This window comes from Canis lupus, chromosome 24, assembly GCF_003254725.2.
Source record: "Canis lupus dingo isolate Sandy chromosome 24, ASM325472v2, whole genome shotgun sequence".
Lineage (NCBI taxonomy): Eukaryota > Metazoa > Chordata > Mammalia > Carnivora > Canidae > Canis > Canis lupus.
In genome coordinates this window covers 33,151,971-33,169,718 of record NC_064266.1, presented here as the reverse complement: position 1 = coordinate 33,169,718, position 17,748 = coordinate 33,151,971, and the positions used below count along the sequence as shown (strand labels likewise).

Sequence of the window (17,748 nt, the reverse complement as noted above, 5' to 3'; positions counted from 1 at the left end):
AAGCGCGACGCGGCGAGCCGCGGGGTTTCCATGGGAACCGCAAGGCCGCGTCCCGCTGGGGCCCGGAAGCAGGCAGGCGCTGTGGGCCGCGCGGCGGGGGCTTCTTCTGCGGCCCGGCCGGCTCCTCGGGTGCGGACTGTGGGTATTTGGCCCGGGAGCGCTCCCCGCTGGGCCAAGGCGGGTGGAGAAGTGCGGGGCAGGAGGACGAGAGCGGGCTCTCGGGGCTGGAGCTTAGGTGCGGAGGGGAGCACAGCGGGGCCCGCAGTTCAGTCTTTGAAAGCCGTAGAGTGCGCCTAATGCGGGGACCCGAAAATTCAAGAGGGGGTCTGGCCCATGCCCTTCCAAACACCCACCGGGTCCCTCGAGGCCTAGGCTCCAGGGGATGCCTCTTGCATCTAAAGGCATCATAATGAAGGTTGGGTCTTGGCCCGTGGACTCTCCCAAGCCCCAGCGACCTGGGCTTCTCTCTCCAGGAAGGTGATCCTGGGATGGGCGGGAATGCAGAGGTTTAACAGCTATGGAGTTTCGCAAAGCTCCCCTTAGCTCTGGCTTAGAGGTAGGATGTCCGTAAATAGAACTGGATCGATTTACGGGTAGTAGAGAAAGTTCCTTTTCCCAGGTCACAATGTGGAATAGTAAAACGTACATGAGTTTTTATTTGTATTTTGTTTATTCATGAGAGACCGAGAGAGGCAGAGACATAGGCAGAGGGAGAAGCAGGCTCCCTGGAGGGAGCCCGATGAGGGACTCCATCCCTGGACTGGGATCAGGACCTGAGTCAGAGGCAGACGCTCAACCGCTGAGCCACCCAGGCGCCCCAGTACCTGAGTTTTTAATGTAGAAAGATATGAGTTCAAATCCAGCATGATATGGTGATTAAGAATATTGACTATGGAATTGGTCTGCCTGCCTTTGGTCTACCACCCTCTGTGTGATCCAGGTTTCTTTCTGTGCCTCAGTTTCCCTATCTGTAGAGTGGGGACAATGGTACCTAACTAATAGGGTTGCACTTAAGGATTAAGTGAGCTAATTCATGTGAAGAACTCTGGCACAGGTAAACCCCCAAGCAATGCTATCTGTCACTGCTATTATTAAATTCCAGTAACCACCATTTACTAGCTTTATGACGTTGGTCATTCTTTCTCAACCCCTCTGAACCAGTTTTCTTACCTCTGCAAGATTATTGTGAGGATTAAAATAGATAATACATATAAAGCACATGTTAGGTTATCAACAAATGTTAATTATCTCCATGGTCCAATATCAACCTTAAAACAATAAGGCAACTCTTTGGCACCAAACTCTGGCTCTATAGTGGATATTTTTGCTTTATTTTTATTTTATTATTATTTTTTAAAGATTTTATTTATTCATAGAGACAGAAAGAGAGGGGCAGAGACACAGGCAGAGGGAGAAGTAGGCTCCTTACAGGAAGCCTGACGTGGGACTCATCCGGGGTCTCCAGGATCACACCCCAGGCTGCAGGTGGCGCTATACCGCTGCGCCACCAGGGCTGCCCTATTTTTTATTTTTTTTAAAAATATTTTGTTTATTTGACACATAGAGAGAGGCAGAGACATAGGAAGAGGGAGAAGTCGTCTCCCTGTGGGGAGCCCAATGCAGGACTTGATCCTAGGAGCCCGGGATCACAACCTGAGCCAAAGGCAGTTGCTCAACCACTGAGCCACCCAGGTGCCCCGAGATTTTTGCTTTAAGCCTTGAATTTCCTCTGCTCTTTAATCTTACTGGGCCAAGCAACGTCAGTGGATACCATTAAATATCATGTCTGACCAAAGTCATCATGGACAGGACATGTCAACAGTACAGATAAAAGTAAAACGAAATAGAAGAAGAGGAGATAAAGTAAGGGAGTATAGATGGTCTAGACTACTTGAATCATAGCAACTTCTTTTTGGTTCTGTCAGCTAGCCTTCATGCAATCCAAAAATGGCCTGAATGGGCTAGAGGGACCAAGATGTAGGTGTTTGGTGCATTTGTATTAGTTCTGAACAAACTCACATACGGTTTTGCTGTAGTTTTTTTTTTTTTTTTTTTTTTTTTTTTAAGATTTTATTTATTTATTCGAGAGAGAGAGAGAGAGAAAGAGAGGCAGAGACACAGGCAGAGGGAGAAGCAAGCTCCATGCAGGAAAGCTCAATGTGGGGCTTGATCCTGGTCTCCAGGATCAGGCCCCAGGGCCGAAGGCAGCACTAAACTGCTGAGCCACCCCAGCTGCCCCTTTCTGATGTTTTCTAAGTAGTCTGCTCCACTCTGTTTTTTGGATTGCTAGGAGCCACACCGCATTTTGTTAGTTTGGTTATGATTAAGTCCTGTCTTTGGTCCTTCCCTCTGTCTCTTTGGCTGCAGCTGTGTCCTTCCAAAGCCCTTTAGGGCTTTCTTTGATCCTTAATCCAGTGGCCATCCCTTCATTTCCCCAGCTACCAACCAGGTTCCTTATCCCTGCCCATGAGTGTTGTGTATATTGCATTACAGAGTTTGATCACCATCATCACATGTGCCCTTTGGGAGTGCCAGGCATTTTCCCACACACCAGCAACCACTTTTCTTCTTGTCCGGAGAAGACGTCCTTGGGGAATATTGCGAAAGGGAAGACTTTGGGGCTGGGTTTGGGCCAGTCTCCTAGTCCTGCCCTTCCCTTGATTGATGCTCTGGGTGAGGTGTACACCTCCGGCCTGGACTGAGCGCTCATCTCAACTCTCCGCGCCATCATCATGTCTAGCTGCTGCTTCTTCCTGAAGGCACTTCTTGCTCTTGGGTCCCTGACATCCTGGGTGGCTGCAGGAGAGCATGGTGAGCTATTATGTGGGATCCCTGGCTGACAGTAACAGAAAATGACTAAGAATAAGTCATCCCTTTCCTCATCCTGGAGTGAGAGTCCTCATTTGTGGAGATGGTCATATCTGTAGGTCAGGATTGGATGCACAGATTCTCAGGACAGCTTGACAGGGTAGGTCTTCTTGGTTTTCTTTACTCTCTCTGGACAAGGAGGTAGGACTTCCAGTCTGGCTTACTAGAGGTTCTAGCTGTTACCTAGTGCTCTTTAAATGTGAACAGGATCAACCCCAACCTTTCCTTCTCTTTATTTACAAAGTGGCTGGACATTCAGTAGTGGTTAGGTGAGTGTCAGGGGTTGTGTTGGGGGAGGGGAAAGGTACTTTGGATAGGAAAGTTTGGAGAGGTTGAACATCCTTGAAGTGCACTTGGCTTCTATACCCCATCTTTTGAGGCTTAGCCAGTCACTCCAACCTTGTGTGATATCTTTTGCAGTGAAAGAAGGAGAATGCCCTCCTGATAAGAACCCATGTAAAGAGCTGTGCCAGGGGGATGAATCGTGTCTGGCTGGGCAGAAGTGCTGCAGCACTGGCTGTGGTCGGGTCTGCCAAGGAGGCATTCCAGAGGGTATGTTGACTGGAGGGGCAAAATCCAAGTGTGCTTCCTGACCTTGCCTCTGGGCTAGAAAGACCCAGAGAGCCTCCAACCTCCTAGATAGGCTCTTGAAATCTAGCTTGCCTGAAGTGCCTCATCTCCATTTTGGTGTTTCTTCTTCAATCACTGAGTCCTCAGTTCTTTGTCTTCTATCAGGAAAGAACACACAACTGACGATCTCTTTTATTTGAACTCAGGGCTCCTGCGAAGGCTGGAGGGCAAAGTTGTGAGGGGAAGCCTGTTAGAGGTAGTTATCAAAAGAGTAGACCCCGAGCCAGGCTGAATAAGACTTAAACAGCCCTTTACCTCGATTTCCTCATCTGTAAAATGGGGATAATTGTTTGCACCTCTTGGAATTGCTGTGAGTTTCAAATGAGAGGTTCCTGGCACAAAGTGAACTCAGTAAATGTGAGCTCTTATCATTGTTACTGTCTCTGCTGTAGCGCCAGGGTTGAGAGTCCCAAAGAAGCTCAGTTCCTTTAAATCTCCCTTTTGCTACACCTATGGGTGCCACCAGGCACTTCTTTCTCTCTCTTCTCTTTATGGCTGTCTCCCTTTTTTGCTACAGGGAGGAAAGGAGATTGCCCCAGGGCTGTTCGGAAACAATCCTGTTTTCAAAGGTGCGTCACTGATGAGACTTGTCCGGGTATAAAGAAATGCTGCACGTTTGGCTGCAACAAGAGCTGTGTGGTCCCAGTCCCTAAGCCAAAGCTGGGTAAGAAACACTACCCCGGGGCCCATGGGCTCTTTGGCCTGAGTGCTTCTTTCTCAAATAAGCCTGCACCATCTTATTGTTGGTTTTACTTTACTTTGAACAACAAAAATTAAGTGGCTGCCATATTCTGAGAACTTTTCTAAAAAATGATAGACAAAGGGTCAGCCATTGATGATCTGGGAATGGGGTCCAGGCAGGCAGAGGAGGCTGCTAGAAGGAGGATCGTGGCATGCAGAACTTTCTGCTCTATTGCTTGCCTCCTCTTTTGGTCCCTGAGAGGCCTCCAAAAGGTATCAGAAATTGATGATGCATCTTCCGTAGCTTCCCCTTCTCATTTCCCTCTTGTTTCTGGATTTTTATGGTTTATTTGCTTGTTTGTGCTTCCACATATATTTTGTTATCATATTGTCCATCACTACCCCCTTCCTCTCAAATAGGAGGGCTGCTTTTATTGGAGAGGTGTTAGATGTATAAATTAATTTCAGGGGTGCCTGAGTGGCTCAGGTTAATTATCTGTCTTCAGCTCAGGTCATGATCCCAGGGTTCTGGGAGCCCAACGTGAGCTCAGCAGGGAGCCTGCTTCTCCCTCTCCCTCTGCTACTTTCTCCTCCCATGCTCTTTCTCTCTCAAATTAATAAATCTTAAAAAAATTAATTTAGGGAAAGCTGACATTTTTATGTGAATCTTTATGTCTTCCCATTGTCCATGTGCATTTGGTGTATTTCAGGGTATTTTATAGTTTTCAAATACTTCTTGATAAGTTAATGCCTAAGTTGTTTTATTTTTTTCTCATCTGCATTAAATGAGGTCTTCATTTACACCTTCCATTATGTTTTCTAAAGAAACCGGAACCATTCTCTCTGAGGGCATGTGGCAGCTATTCCAGTAGAAAAGCCTAGATTTTGGTAATCAGAGAGCTGGGTTCAAGCCTGAGGCTCACCAGTTACTGGCCAGCAGGTCCCTGGCCAAGTGTCTTCTGCTTCCCCGAGCCTCAGTTCCCTTCTTTGTAAAATGGAAAGAATGAGCCTTGGAGGTTGTTGTAAAGATTCAAAGTGGGTAAAGTGTTTAGCCCTCAGGAGACATCAGCTTCCTTCCTGTTGCCTGCTAAGGTGGGCTTTATTAGGAGTGCAGTTGCTTACCAGCCCCTTTTATCAAGAACAAGGATTCCTCTTCCTGTGGAAGACTCTGGAACTCCACAGCATGTGACCACCTCTTTCTTTCCAGCCAAACCTCCCCAGGTAGCGGGCCTCTTCTCTGGACCTTGTGGGGCTGTGTTTGGCTTGGACAGCTCTCTTGGGCTCCCTGCCCATAAGAGAGAATAGAGGGTTGTACTCCTTGCCAGGACTCTTGCGGCCCAGCTTTGGAACCAGAGCCTGGGAACCTGTGTCAGGCCAGTCACTCACTGCCAGCCTGTAAGGCCCAGCACAGTCTTCCAGTGTGTGAGGCTGATGGCTGAGTCATGGGGGCTGAGGGTGAGGCTGGCACCTAGGCCAGGCCCTTTGTGAGCTGCTCTGGGCCTTGGCCAGCCCAGATGGGGCTTCTTCTTTCCTTGGAGCCAGGCAGCCTGCAATAGTGACCTCCCTGCAGATCTCCCAGAGTGTACTTACTGGCTGAGCGGGCGTCCTAGTCTGGTGAGAGTAGTTAATGACCTGTCTACGGCTCCAGGCCTGGGCTGAGCTACTCCATGGGACAGGAAGCTGTCAGTCCTGGGCTCTGAACAGTTCCTGCTTTCCCTCGGCTCTGACATTGCCAGAGGTTTACGTAGCCAGTGCTAGTCTATTTGGTAAGGTGGAGGGACAGGCTGGCTGAGGGTTCAGAGTAGACCCTGGGACCTGCTCAGGTGGGGCAGTTCTGGTTTGAGCATGCAAGTGAACCTTGGCTTCTAACTGCTTGCTGTGTGGCCTCAGGCAAATCCTTTTCATCTCTCTGAACCTCACCTTTGTCCTCTGTACAGTGGAGATAAGCTTATTTACCTCAAAGAGTGATAATTTGGTGTCTTAGTCCTTTGGGCTGCTAGAACAGAATTCCATAGACTGGGTGGCTTATGAATAACAGAAATTTATTTCTTATAGTTCTGGAGGCTGAGAAGCCCAAGGTTAAGGTGCCAGCAGATTCAGTGCCTGGAGAGAGCCAGCTTCCTGGTTCACATACTACCATGTTTTCACTGAGCCCTTACACGGTGAAAGGGCAATATGAGCATTGTCCTATTCATGGGGGCCCCCCTCCCAAAGCACGCATCTCTGAAACTCATATTAGGGGTTGGATTTCAAGACATGAATCCTGGGGGAACACAACATTCAGCCTGTATCATACAGTTTAGAAGACTGTATTTTATTTTATTTTAATTTGTTTATTTTTAAAATATTTTATTTTTTTATTCATGAGAGAGACACTGAGAGGCAGAGACATAGGCAGAGAGAGAAGCAGGCTCCCTACAGGGAGCCTGATGCAGGACTCAATCCTGGGACTCCAGGATCATACCCTGAGATGAAGGCAGACAGGCATCCCAAGAAGAAATTTATTTTAAAAGCCTATAGAAAGCCTGCCAAATAATGCTCAGCAGCTCATGCTGTGATGCGCAGCACCTCTCTGCTCACGTTCCCTCCTGCCATCTGAAGTCAGATCTGTGTGTCCCCTCCCTCACTACTTATCAAGTGTCTGCAGCTGACATTATGTGTGTCTGGTGTGAGCAAGGCAGCCGAGGTTATAAATAATAGGCAGAGATTGTGATGAGAGCTGTGAGGAAAATCAAAGAGAGCTATAGGGGAGGTGTCATTTTAACCTGCAGGATGAGAGAGAGCTGGCTGTAGGGTGTGTGAAGAGTAGGAAAGAGCTTACTGATTCAAGGAAGTGAAAGGAGGTCAGTGGAGTTGGAGAAAAGAGAAAGGGAAGGAGGAGGAAAGTGGCTCCGGTTAGGGAGAGTCCAGACCTCCAGTGAGTCTCTGGGGCCTCTGTCAAAGCCCTTGTTCTAAGTGCACTGGGAAGCCTTTGCAAGGCTTATGAAAGCAGAGAGGAGAGGCCTAGTCTGGTTTTCGTTTTACTTTATTTTATTTTATTTATTAATTTTAAAGATTTTATTTATTCATGACACACACACAGAGAGGCAGAGACACAGGCAGAGGGAGAAGCAGGCTCCATGTAGGGAGCCTGATGTGGGACTCGATCCCGGGGCCCCAGGATCACATCCCAGGCCAAAGGCAGTGCTAAACTGCTGAGCCACCCTGGCTGCCCTGTTTTACTTTATTTAAAAAGACTTTATGTATTTATTTTATATATATATATAGAGAGAGAGAGAGAGAGAGAGTGTGTGCTAGCAGGAGGAGGAGCAGAGGCAGAAGGAGAGGGAGATAATTTCCAGTGGACTCCATACTGAGCACAGAGCCCAGTGCAGGGCTGGATTGCATGCCCCAAGATCACGACCTGGGCCAAAAGTAACAGTTGGACACTTAACTGCCCAAGTTACCCAGGTGCCCCTTGGTTTTAATTAATTAGTTAGTTAATTAATTTTATTATTTTTAAAGATTTTACTTATTCATGAGAGACACAGAGAGGCAGAGACATAGGCAGAGGGAGAAGCAGGCTCCCCGTGGAGAGCCTTATGCAGGACTCGATCCCAGAACCCAGGGATCACAACCTGACCAAAGGCAGACACTCAACCACTGAGTCACCAAGGTGCCCCTGGTTTTCTTTTTTCAAATATATGTATATTTTATTTATTTTAAAATAAGCACTCTGTTGGTGTGTGAAGAAGAGATGGAGACAAATGTAGCAGATGGCAGGCCCATTAAGAGGCAGTTGAGGCAGGCTTGGTGGGGGAGGTGCTTAGACCAGGGTGGTAATGGTGTGGACAGGGAAAAGTGACAGACTTGGAGTACTTTTAAGGTAGAGTTGACAAGACTAAGTGAAGAAATAAGTGGATGTGTGTGCTGAGGGAGAGGAAGTGTCAAGAGCTGTACTAAAGTGTTTGTCTTGAGTAGTTGAGTGATGGGAGGTCTTGGAGGCAAGAGGTTTTGGAGCAAAGATGCAGATTACAGCCTAAGAGACGACTCTCCTTTGGCTACCTTAAGGTGCCTCCCCTCCCCCATGAAACCCAGTGACCCATTGTTTTGCTTATTACAACCTGTGAATTATATCCTTTGGGTGGATGGATGGCCTGGGCTTCCTGTGTGTTTGGATGACCTTTTCCTGAAACCTCACTGCTGGTTGTTCAGAGAAGACTTAACATAGCAGGCTTGAGATTGATATTCTTAGAAAGGTCTACTTGCAAGACCGGCCTTGACTGGCTTCTGGGAACTTAGATTTTGAAAGTGTTCCTACTACCCTAACTGGTAAGAATCATACCTGCTAGGGCAGCCCTGGTGGTGCATCGGTTTAGCGCCGCCTGCAGCCTGGGGTGTGATCCTGGAGACCCAGGATCGAGTCCCACGTTGGGCTCCCTGCATGGAGCCTGCTTCTCTCTCTGCCCATGTCTCTGCCTCTCTTTCACTCTCTCTGAATAAATAAATAAGTAAATCTTAAAAAAAAAAAAAAAGAATCATATCTGCTAAGCAGAGAGTGCCCAATAAAAACCCCAGGTCTCTAATGAACTTCCCTGGTTGACAACCCTTCACACTGTGTTGTCATGACTTATAGGAATCCACTAGAAGAGGACTCATGGAAGCTTGTGCTTGATTTCCTCTAGACTTTGCCTCATGCATCCTTTCCCTGAGATGATTTTGCTTTATATCTTTTCCTGTAATATAGCGTGGTCATGAGTACAACTGTATACTGAGTCTTGTGAGTCGTAACACATCACCCAACCTAGGAGTTGTCTTGGAGACTCCCAACACACTGGTTTCTTGCTAGGTTTTACTAATCCCTGCAATTCTCTACCACTGGGTCTTCATTTTTGTCAGAATACAGCTGAATGAGTCCTAGCTATTTCTTTTTAAAAATATTTTATTTATTTACTTTGAGGGTGGAGAGGGGAGCAGGGTGGGGGGAGGGGAAGAGGGAGATGGAGAAGCTGAGCAGGGAACCTGAGACCCAGGGGGCTCTATACCCAGGACCCTGAGACCATGACCCAAGTGGGACGCAGATGCTTAACTGACTGAGCCATCCAGGTGCCCCATGACTGAGTCTCAGCTCTTGTTCTTGTGTAATCCTTGTAGAGTGTAGGGAATCATAATGAGTGGCTTAAAGGACCACATCATTGGTCCTAGTGTCAGAGCTGGGAATTTGGGAACCAATTCTGCCACCATTGACCTCAGGCCAATCCTACCCCTTTCCTGGCTGGCTGGCTGGCTGTCTATTTGCAAGAGGAGTAGGTTTGATAACTCAGAGAGTCCTTGGCTTAAGAAGTTTTGGGATTTCACTTTTCAACTAGCGCCACTGTCCTTCCCTCAGATATAGTGGAAGGTTACAGCTGGGGTAATAGTAAAGTCTAAGAGTATTTCCTGGGCTTCAGCTTTTTATTCCACCTTTTTTTTTGGTGATATCTTGGGTCTTGGGATAGGGATATATTTGCAGGGTGGGGATGACCATTCCCATTCTGACTCTCATTCCTGTTTGTCATCCTGATTCCTGGTAAGATAACTGTGAGGTGCCTGGAAACCATGTGGTATGAGGAACTGAGCTTACCTAGTTTGGGAAAGCTGAGACAGTGAGAGGCAGAGGATCCTGTCTAGGCTGATAGCACAAGCCATGTTTTCACAAGGTCTCTGGACATAGGACCTGGACCAATGGACAGAACTTCTAGACAGCCAGATTTCAGCTGAGGATAAAGTGTAAGGATGGGGGTGCCTGGGTGACTCAGTTGGTTAACTGACTCTTGATTTAGGCTCAGGTCATGGTCTCAGGGTCATGAGATTGAGCCGTGCATTAGGCTCTGTGCTCAGTGTGGGGTCTGCCTGAGGTTCTCTCTCACTCTCCCTCTGTCCCTCCTGCTCATGTGCTCTGTCTTTCTCAAATAAATAAATTAATCTTTAAAAAAAAAGTATAATGATGGCATAGTCTGGCTTGGAGGTTGTGAGGCCCCCTGAATTCCAGCATTTGAGCTGAGAGTAGGGAATTATTTGGCAGGGATTCAGGCATCAGACATGGGTGATGTAGTGGGTGGCCATGGTGGGCACTGGTCAAAGGACGCGTTCTGACCCCCAGGGTTTCAGCCTATTCCCCAAGAGTCTCTTCACTGTCTAGTATTTGACACAACCCCAGGGACCTCAAGGAAGTCTGGCCTGGAAGAGAGTAGAGGTTTGGTCTTTATGCCTGGTCCTCAGTATGAGGGCAGAGAGCAGAGTGCTCCTGGTATTGGTCACTTCAGGGCCAAGCTCAGCAAAATGGTATCTGGGAAGTGTTCTGCTCAGTGTAATTCCATGAAAAGTTAAAGTTGCTAGGTTTTTTCCACCAGAGAGATTTTTTTTTAATGCCCCCAGCCTTCTCAACTGTGGGATGAAAGACTTTGCTCTTTGTTAAATAGATTTTAGTGTTCATCTGGCAGGTGGGGAGGTGTGGAGGGCTACATCTGGCAGTGACCATATTTTCTGGATTAGAAAATAAGATTTGATGTGATCTGACAATGGCATAGAACCTTTGAAATAGGGGCTGTTCAGGAAAATCCTGTGATGCAGGGTTATTAGACCATGATTGTTTAGCTGTACGTGTTTTCCTTGGAGTCCAACACTTGCCTTTTCCATCATGGCAGACTTCCCAGAGCCAGACATATGCAATTATTACATGTCCCTACTCAAGGGCACTGGGCCAGTCCTGCGTTGGTTTTCTACAATGCTTTTAATAGCCTGCCTCTTCTTTTCTCTACTTAAAAAAACCTGAAATAAACACTGAGATGAATGAGTCATGGCAAGTCAATTTGGCTTGGATGAGGCTTCCTAGGGAGTGCCTGCACCAGAGGACCTGGCCTGGTGCCTGCATGTTTTAAGGATGGTGTAGTAGAAAGAGTGCTTCCTTGCAAACCAAGAGGCTGAGTTTTGTCCTGCTTTCCTGCTGACTCACTCTGTAGTTCTGGGCAAACCCCTTCTCTTCTCTGAGCCTTATTATCTTCAGAGGGGTGGTGAAGGAGTGCATCATGGATGTGCTTGACTCTGTACAACAGAAAATTAACCAAATAGGGATTCATTTTTCTCATATAAGAAGTCCTGAAGTAGGGACCAGGGCTGGGGTGGTGGCTCCATGATGCTAACAAGGATGAGGTTGTTTATTTTCCTTCTCCTTTGCATTCCATAGCTCCATCCTCAGTCTAGTTGCCCCCCATGGTTGAAAGAAGACGGCTCTATCTCCCTGTGTTATGTCTGTCTTTGCACTGGAAGAAAGAGAAGCCAGGGGGCAGTTTGAAAGGTGCATTTTCTGGGTCAGAATGCAAAAGTTTTCCCAGCTTATGTCTTAGTTTGTAGTCTCTCCTAGTTACAAGGTAATTTGGGGAAGCAAATCATTGTAGCTGGCCAGGCTCATTGCCTCACAACAAACCTGCGGTTTTATTAGCAGGTGTTTCAGTTATCCATGGCTGCATAACAAGCACTCTCCAAACTTAGTGGCTTATGATAACAGCATTTGACTCTTTCTCACAGCTGGCCCAAACAGGCTCAGCTCGGCAGTTCTTATAGCCACATGGCACAGCTAGGTCACTCACGTAGCTGCATGTAGCTGGTAGCTCAGCCGGGAAGTTGATGATGGCTGGACCTTTCAGGATGCTTCTCTTCATCTAGCTTATCTCATCATTCCACAGTTGAGCCCAAGCTGCTTCATAGTGTAGCAGCCTGTTTCCAAGGGGGGGGGGGCGCTGTTTCCCAAGCCCCAATATACAAGTGCTTATCCAGCCTTTGCTCTCATCACACTTGATGGTGTCCTGTTAGTCAAAGCAAGTCACACAGTCCAGCCCAGAGACAATATAGGAGGTGTGGTTCACTGGGGACCACCACCATGGATGTCTACCACAGGAAGGGGGGAGAAAGAGTGAATATGGGGTGGGCAATAGGTCTGTTTGCCACAGTAGGTTAGAGCTCAATAGTGTTTTCCAGACTGTGAGTCTTGAGATTAGTTTAGTAGTTGAGGACCAGCATTTGAAAAAATACATAGAAAGACTATAGAGTATATAGATATATGCACATATATATATATATAAAGTTTAAGCATGTCTGTGGATTAATATACACAATGAAGAATGTAATTTTGCACTCAAGAATCACAATGAAAACAACTGGAAACACTGGACTTGAACACCTCTGGGCCCCATGCTCTGATTCTATTGCAGAGTCTGGTGGTGAATGTCCTGCTGACCCCCTTCCATGTGAGGAGCTATGTGACAGGGATGAGTCCTGTCCCCAGGGGCAAAAATGCTGTAGCACCGGCTGTGGGCACGCCTGCCGCGGAGACATTAAGGGAGGTATGTTGGCTCCTTGGGGAAGAAATCCTTGAGTTCCACAGTTGGTTGGGGAGGGAGCCGTTGGTGGCCTTATTGTCTTTCCCTTCCTGGGGTGAGTCAGAGTTCTCATCCTTCCTGTCCTCCTAGCCTCCAGCCCAAAGCCACCTTTCCTCCTCAGGCTCCGGAGCCCATGCTGGCATTTTAAGAACTAGGGGAAGGCAGTGTGGGTTAGTAGGAAAAGTTCTGAGGTTGGAAGACTGGTAGCATGGCTGCTGGTCTTGGTCCCACTGCTGACTGGCTCTGTGGCCTTGGGGAAGCAAACTCATTGAGCCAGTTTCTTCCTCAGTAAAATGAGGGAACTGCCCAAGATCATGGTTTTCTGACCAAATTCTTAGGAACATATCTGCAACAGATAAAAGCATTCCTGATCTGATTTCTTTGTTTCAAAAAATATATATTTAAAACAAATCCATATTTATGAATGCTCCTTTTATACCAGGTGCTGTGAAACTTCCATTTCAGAATCACTGTCTCAGGTGTGTGTGTGTGTGTGTGTGTGTGTGTGTGTTTTAAAGATTTTATTTATTTATTCATGAGAGACACAGGCAGAGGGAAAAGCAGGCTCTTTGCAGGGAGCCCGATATGGGATTTGATCCCCAGACCTCAGGATCACAACCTGAGCCAAAGGCAGATGCTCACCTGCTGAGCCACCCAGGCATCCCTCAGATGTGGTTTTTAGACAACATGTAGATTCCCAGGCAGTGTTCAAGGTTCTGAAGACATATTCTTGAAATTATGTAGTTTATCAGGGAAGGTAGATCAGATCAGGAATTGTAATAAATCCTGATGAGAGGAGCACAACCCAGGGCACCAAGCCTTGTCTGGGATGGCAGAGGAGGCCTCCCTGAGGAAGTGACCCTGAGAAGCCCAGGCAGAGGGGAGAGAGAAGGGGGCTCCTTGGCACCCCACCCAGCCCCACACACAGAGATATCAAACCCAGGGACCTCTGGGGAACTCTATGGGGTATCATTTGAAAAGTTTTAGTCCAGATGTTCTCGTGGGCCCTACCGATTTTCAGAGGCTCTAGCTTCCAGGTTTCCCAGGCAGATCTTTGGTTAAGATCTAGTTACAGTCAGGGATGGATTTCTCTGGAACTTCCAGGTCTCAGTTGTAGCCAGGAACTTGGAGTGGGTGGAGCCGACCGTCCTGTCTCTTTATCTGTGCCTGTTTATCCTGCAGGGCGGGGTGGTGATTGTCCAGACATTTTGGTGGGCCTGTGCATTGTTGGCTGCATGATGGATGAGAACTGCCAGGCTGGGGCAAAATGCTGCAAGTCAGGCTGTGGCCGCTTCTGTTTCTCTCCAGTTCTGCCACCGGAACCAGCCATGAACTCCAACTGGACCTCAGGTCTGATTCTGCATTAGGTGAGTATGGTCTGTCATCACTGATAATAACTGAACTGCTATGTGTAGAGCACTGGGTTAGGTGCTGGGTAGGGGATTTCAGAAGGTCAAGACAAAGTTCTAGTTGGGGAAAAAGATCCTATGTCACAGATGAGAACCCTTTTTTATTGACATCATGGTCTTCTAGGCTCTCAGAGTGGGTATGCCTCCTTGGTAGTTTTTCCCACCTGAAGCCGGATTTGATCTGGGCCTTAGAGGCTAGGCAGGATGTGACAAAGGGAGGACAGCACAGAGAACATGCTGGATGGGTGGTCTGGTGGTTAGCAAAGGCACAAAGGGTGGGATGTATGTGATGTGTTTGGGGAGCGGGGTGGGGTGGGTGAGAGTGGGCTGTTTTTGTGCCAGGAGATATAAGGTTGACATCTGAATGAGGAGAGTCTTCACTGCAAGTTTGGACTGGATTGTCTGGAAAGCAGGACACCATTCAAGGCTCTGGGTAGCAACACATGCCGAACTTCTCTAGGGTAGAGGGGAAACATCTCTAGGATGGGGGGAGCCAGGAGGGCACAGCTTTGACCTGATGTTTCTTCTTTTTGTAGAGAGCCCGATGCTTTAGCTGTCCTGATTTATCCTGAGCTGCTTGGTGACTGCAGGGGGCTTGTTCTGGCTGCCAGGAGAGGGTGATGCCCTGGGGCTGTGAGCCTCGTGGGGGCTCTCGTGGCCCTCTTTGCTCTGCTTCTGTTCCTGCTGCTGCCTTGAGCATGGGAAACAGAGTTGTGGGTTTGGGCAATGGTGTGCAGTGTCCCCAATAAAGACTTTGCTCACCTTCTTGTCTGTGCTGTTTGAGGGCCAGGATGAGGAGAGAGAGCCAGGGGTCTGAGCATGTTTACAGGATTACAGGATTAAGGCAATCCATCCTTTCTGAGAACACCAAACCTGGGTGCTGCTCAGGTAGGTGAGAGCTCAGCCTAGGCTGACTTGTCACAGATGTCTCTCGCAAGCTTCAGGAGTGGGACCATCAGGCTCCTTCTTGGGCCTGCTGACCTTTCTTTTGTTGGAAAGTATGAATGGTGATGGAATGGGGGTGGGCGACTAGTTTACTGTAGTCCCTTGGTTGTTCCCACCTTGGAGTTCCTTCCTTGGGGGCCCGTCCCTTAGCTCTAAGACAGGCAGTTTGTCCTTTCTGGGTAGCTTTGCTGTAGGGAGGGATTGTTCTTAGGGTCTCAGAATATAAACAATTAAAAATAATTTTAAAATGCATACAAAATGGATCACATTCTATGTCTTGGAGAAGTTTATGTCATCACATTATTCTTGTAATGGGACACCGTGAAAATAGCTAATTTAACTAGTCATCTCCTGGTGGACATTAATGCTTGTACCTATAAGTGTTGGCCTACTTTTGCAGGTAAATCTGGGGAAATTCTTTGTAGTAGAATTCTAGTTCCTTCAATAGAGCCTGACCCCAAAAAACGCCCTCAATTAGTGTTTGTTGAATGAATGAATATAATCCCTGAGTCTTTCCATTAGGAATTTGTTGAGCTGCAAGTAATAGAAAACCCAACTAATAGTGGCTTAGCCAATAAAGACATTTAATTTTCTCATATTAGATTTCGGAGAGAGGCTGTGAGGCTGGTCCAGCAGCTCACCCACAATACTAATGAGCAGACTCCTTCCTTCCTCCTGTACCAATGTCAGTGAGACTGTCACCTGGGATAGTTGCTGCAGATCTGGATGTCATGGCAGGAAGGTTTGTGGTGAGCAGAGTGGTGGAAAGACCTTCACCTCAAATGATATGCTCCATTTTTAAAAAAATATTTATTTGTTCATGAAGACACAGAGAGGCAGAGGGAGAAGCAGAGCGTGATGTGGAACTTGATTCCAGGACTCCAGGATCACAACCTGAGCCAAAGGCAGACACTCAACCACTGAGCCACCCAGGTGCCCCTGGTGAGCTCCTTTTAGTGATGGCGACCATCTTCCCCAGAAGCTGACCCCTCCCCACATTTTCCTCATCCTCTCATTGGCCAGAGGTGTTGCTGCCCGGGAGGACAGAGAAGCAAATGTCTGCAAATAGGAAAGGGAAAATGTGACTGTTCTTAGATTATACATGCTTTATCCTTGAAGCTGAGGGAGGAGCCCACCTGGATATAAAAGTCAAGATTCTATTAGCAAGAAAGAAGGGGAGAATGATTTTGGGGTAGGTAAGTAATGAACTGCGTGTGTTGCATGGGGTCAAAGGATATATATGTTCAAAATGTGGACAGCCACAATAGCCAAACTGTGGAAGGAGCCTCGGTGTCTATCGAAAGATGAATGGATAAAGAAGATGTGGTTAATGTATACAATGGAATATTAGCCATTAGAAATGACAAATACCCACCATTTGCTTCAACGTGGATGGAACTGGAGGGTATTATGCTGAGTGAAATAAGTCAATCGGAGAAGGACAAACATTATATGGTCTCATTCATTTGGGGAATATAAAAAATAGTGAAAGAGAATAAAGGGGAAAGAAGAAAAAAGAAGTGGGAAATATCAGAAAGGGAGACAGAACATGGAAGACTCCTAACTCTGGGAAACGAACTAGGGGTGGTGGAAGGGCAGGTGGGCGGGGGGTGGGGGTGACTGATTGGCGGACACTGAGGTGCGCACTTGACGCGGTGAGCACTGGGTGCTATTCTGTATGTTGACAAATTGAACACCAATAAAAAATAAATTTATTAAAACCCCCCCCCAAAAACCAAAATGTGGACAGAAATTACTAAGTAGGCAGGGATTTTATAACAAAAAAAAGAATAGTAGTGCTCACCTTGAATATTGCAAAAATATCTTTATAATTCCCAACACTAATGGAAAAAGGTGAGTTACAACTTCAAACAACAACAACAACAACAACAACAACAATTTCTAGGTCGTTTGGGTGGCTCATTCTGTTAAGCATCCGACTTAAGTTTCAGCTCAGGTCATGATCTCAGGGATGTGGTATTGAACCCCATGGTGAGCTGAGTCTGCTTAAGACTCTCGCTCCCTCTGCTTGCCCCCTAGATACATAAAAATCTTAAAAAAAAATTTCCACTACCGCTATCTTTTTGTGCCTCTTCTCCCTCTGTTTTCACACTAGCCTGTGAAATTCTGGTTTCTCCTGGGTTCTGAACCAAGGAGAACTGAAAAAGATGAGTAGACATGTCTATGTTGCCTGATGCCAGGAGGAGTGGCTGGCATAAGCATCGCAGTGGCCATCCCAGGGACACTCAGGGCTTCAGGCTCAGTGAAAGGAAGTAGGAGGACCCACCAGGGTCAGTATAATAGGCTGCTAAACTTTTGGTAGGTTCCTCTTCCATGGTTTTGCTTATCATGTTATGATTTATTAAAAAAACAAAACAACACATGCACACCAGCAGTCCTGGGATCTTAAAATACTGCTTTTGATGCAAAACAGCAGTCCTGGGATCTTAAAATACTGCTGGGGTGATTTTCTGTTGGGGGTGGGGCTAAGACTGGAAAGGAAGGCCTGAGCCCCAGCACAGCTCAGGCTGAACACTGGGAGAAAGGTCCCTTCCAGATTTTTCCTCTTCATCGGGGGCAGCCCACTCTGTCCACATAGGAGCAATGACATGGGGAAGGGGGAGGGGAGACAGAGAGAGAGAGAGAGAGAGAGAGAGAAAGCATGAACTGAAGGGCCGAATTTGACCTTGGGATTGTGTTGGAGTTGGACGTCAAGGATTGAGATGGGGTCCAATTCCATGTCACCCCACCCTCCTCCCAGGCTTTTCTAGGTTGCTTTTCCTACCGTTGTACCCCAAACCAAAGAAGCTATCAGAACC

The 17,748-nt window shown here is 47.2% G+C and overlaps 1 protein-coding gene across 1 annotated transcript; it reads left to right on the top strand.

Annotated features, from left to right (window-relative positions):
* Positions 1-16: 16 nt before the first annotated feature.
* WFDC3 (WAP four-disulfide core domain 3) lies at positions 17-14,749 on the top strand. The gene is made up of 7 exons (XM_025470242.3): positions 17-129; positions 2,494-2,811; positions 3,289-3,420; positions 4,016-4,162; positions 12,408-12,539; positions 13,758-13,942; positions 14,521-14,749. The coding sequence occupies exons 2-6, from the start codon at positions 2,733-2,735 to the stop codon at positions 13,940-13,942; spliced, it is 675 nt and encodes a 224-aa protein (XP_025326027.1). The 5' UTR covers positions 17-129; positions 2,494-2,732; the 3' UTR covers positions 14,521-14,749.
* Positions 14,750-17,748: the final 2,999 nt, after the last annotated feature.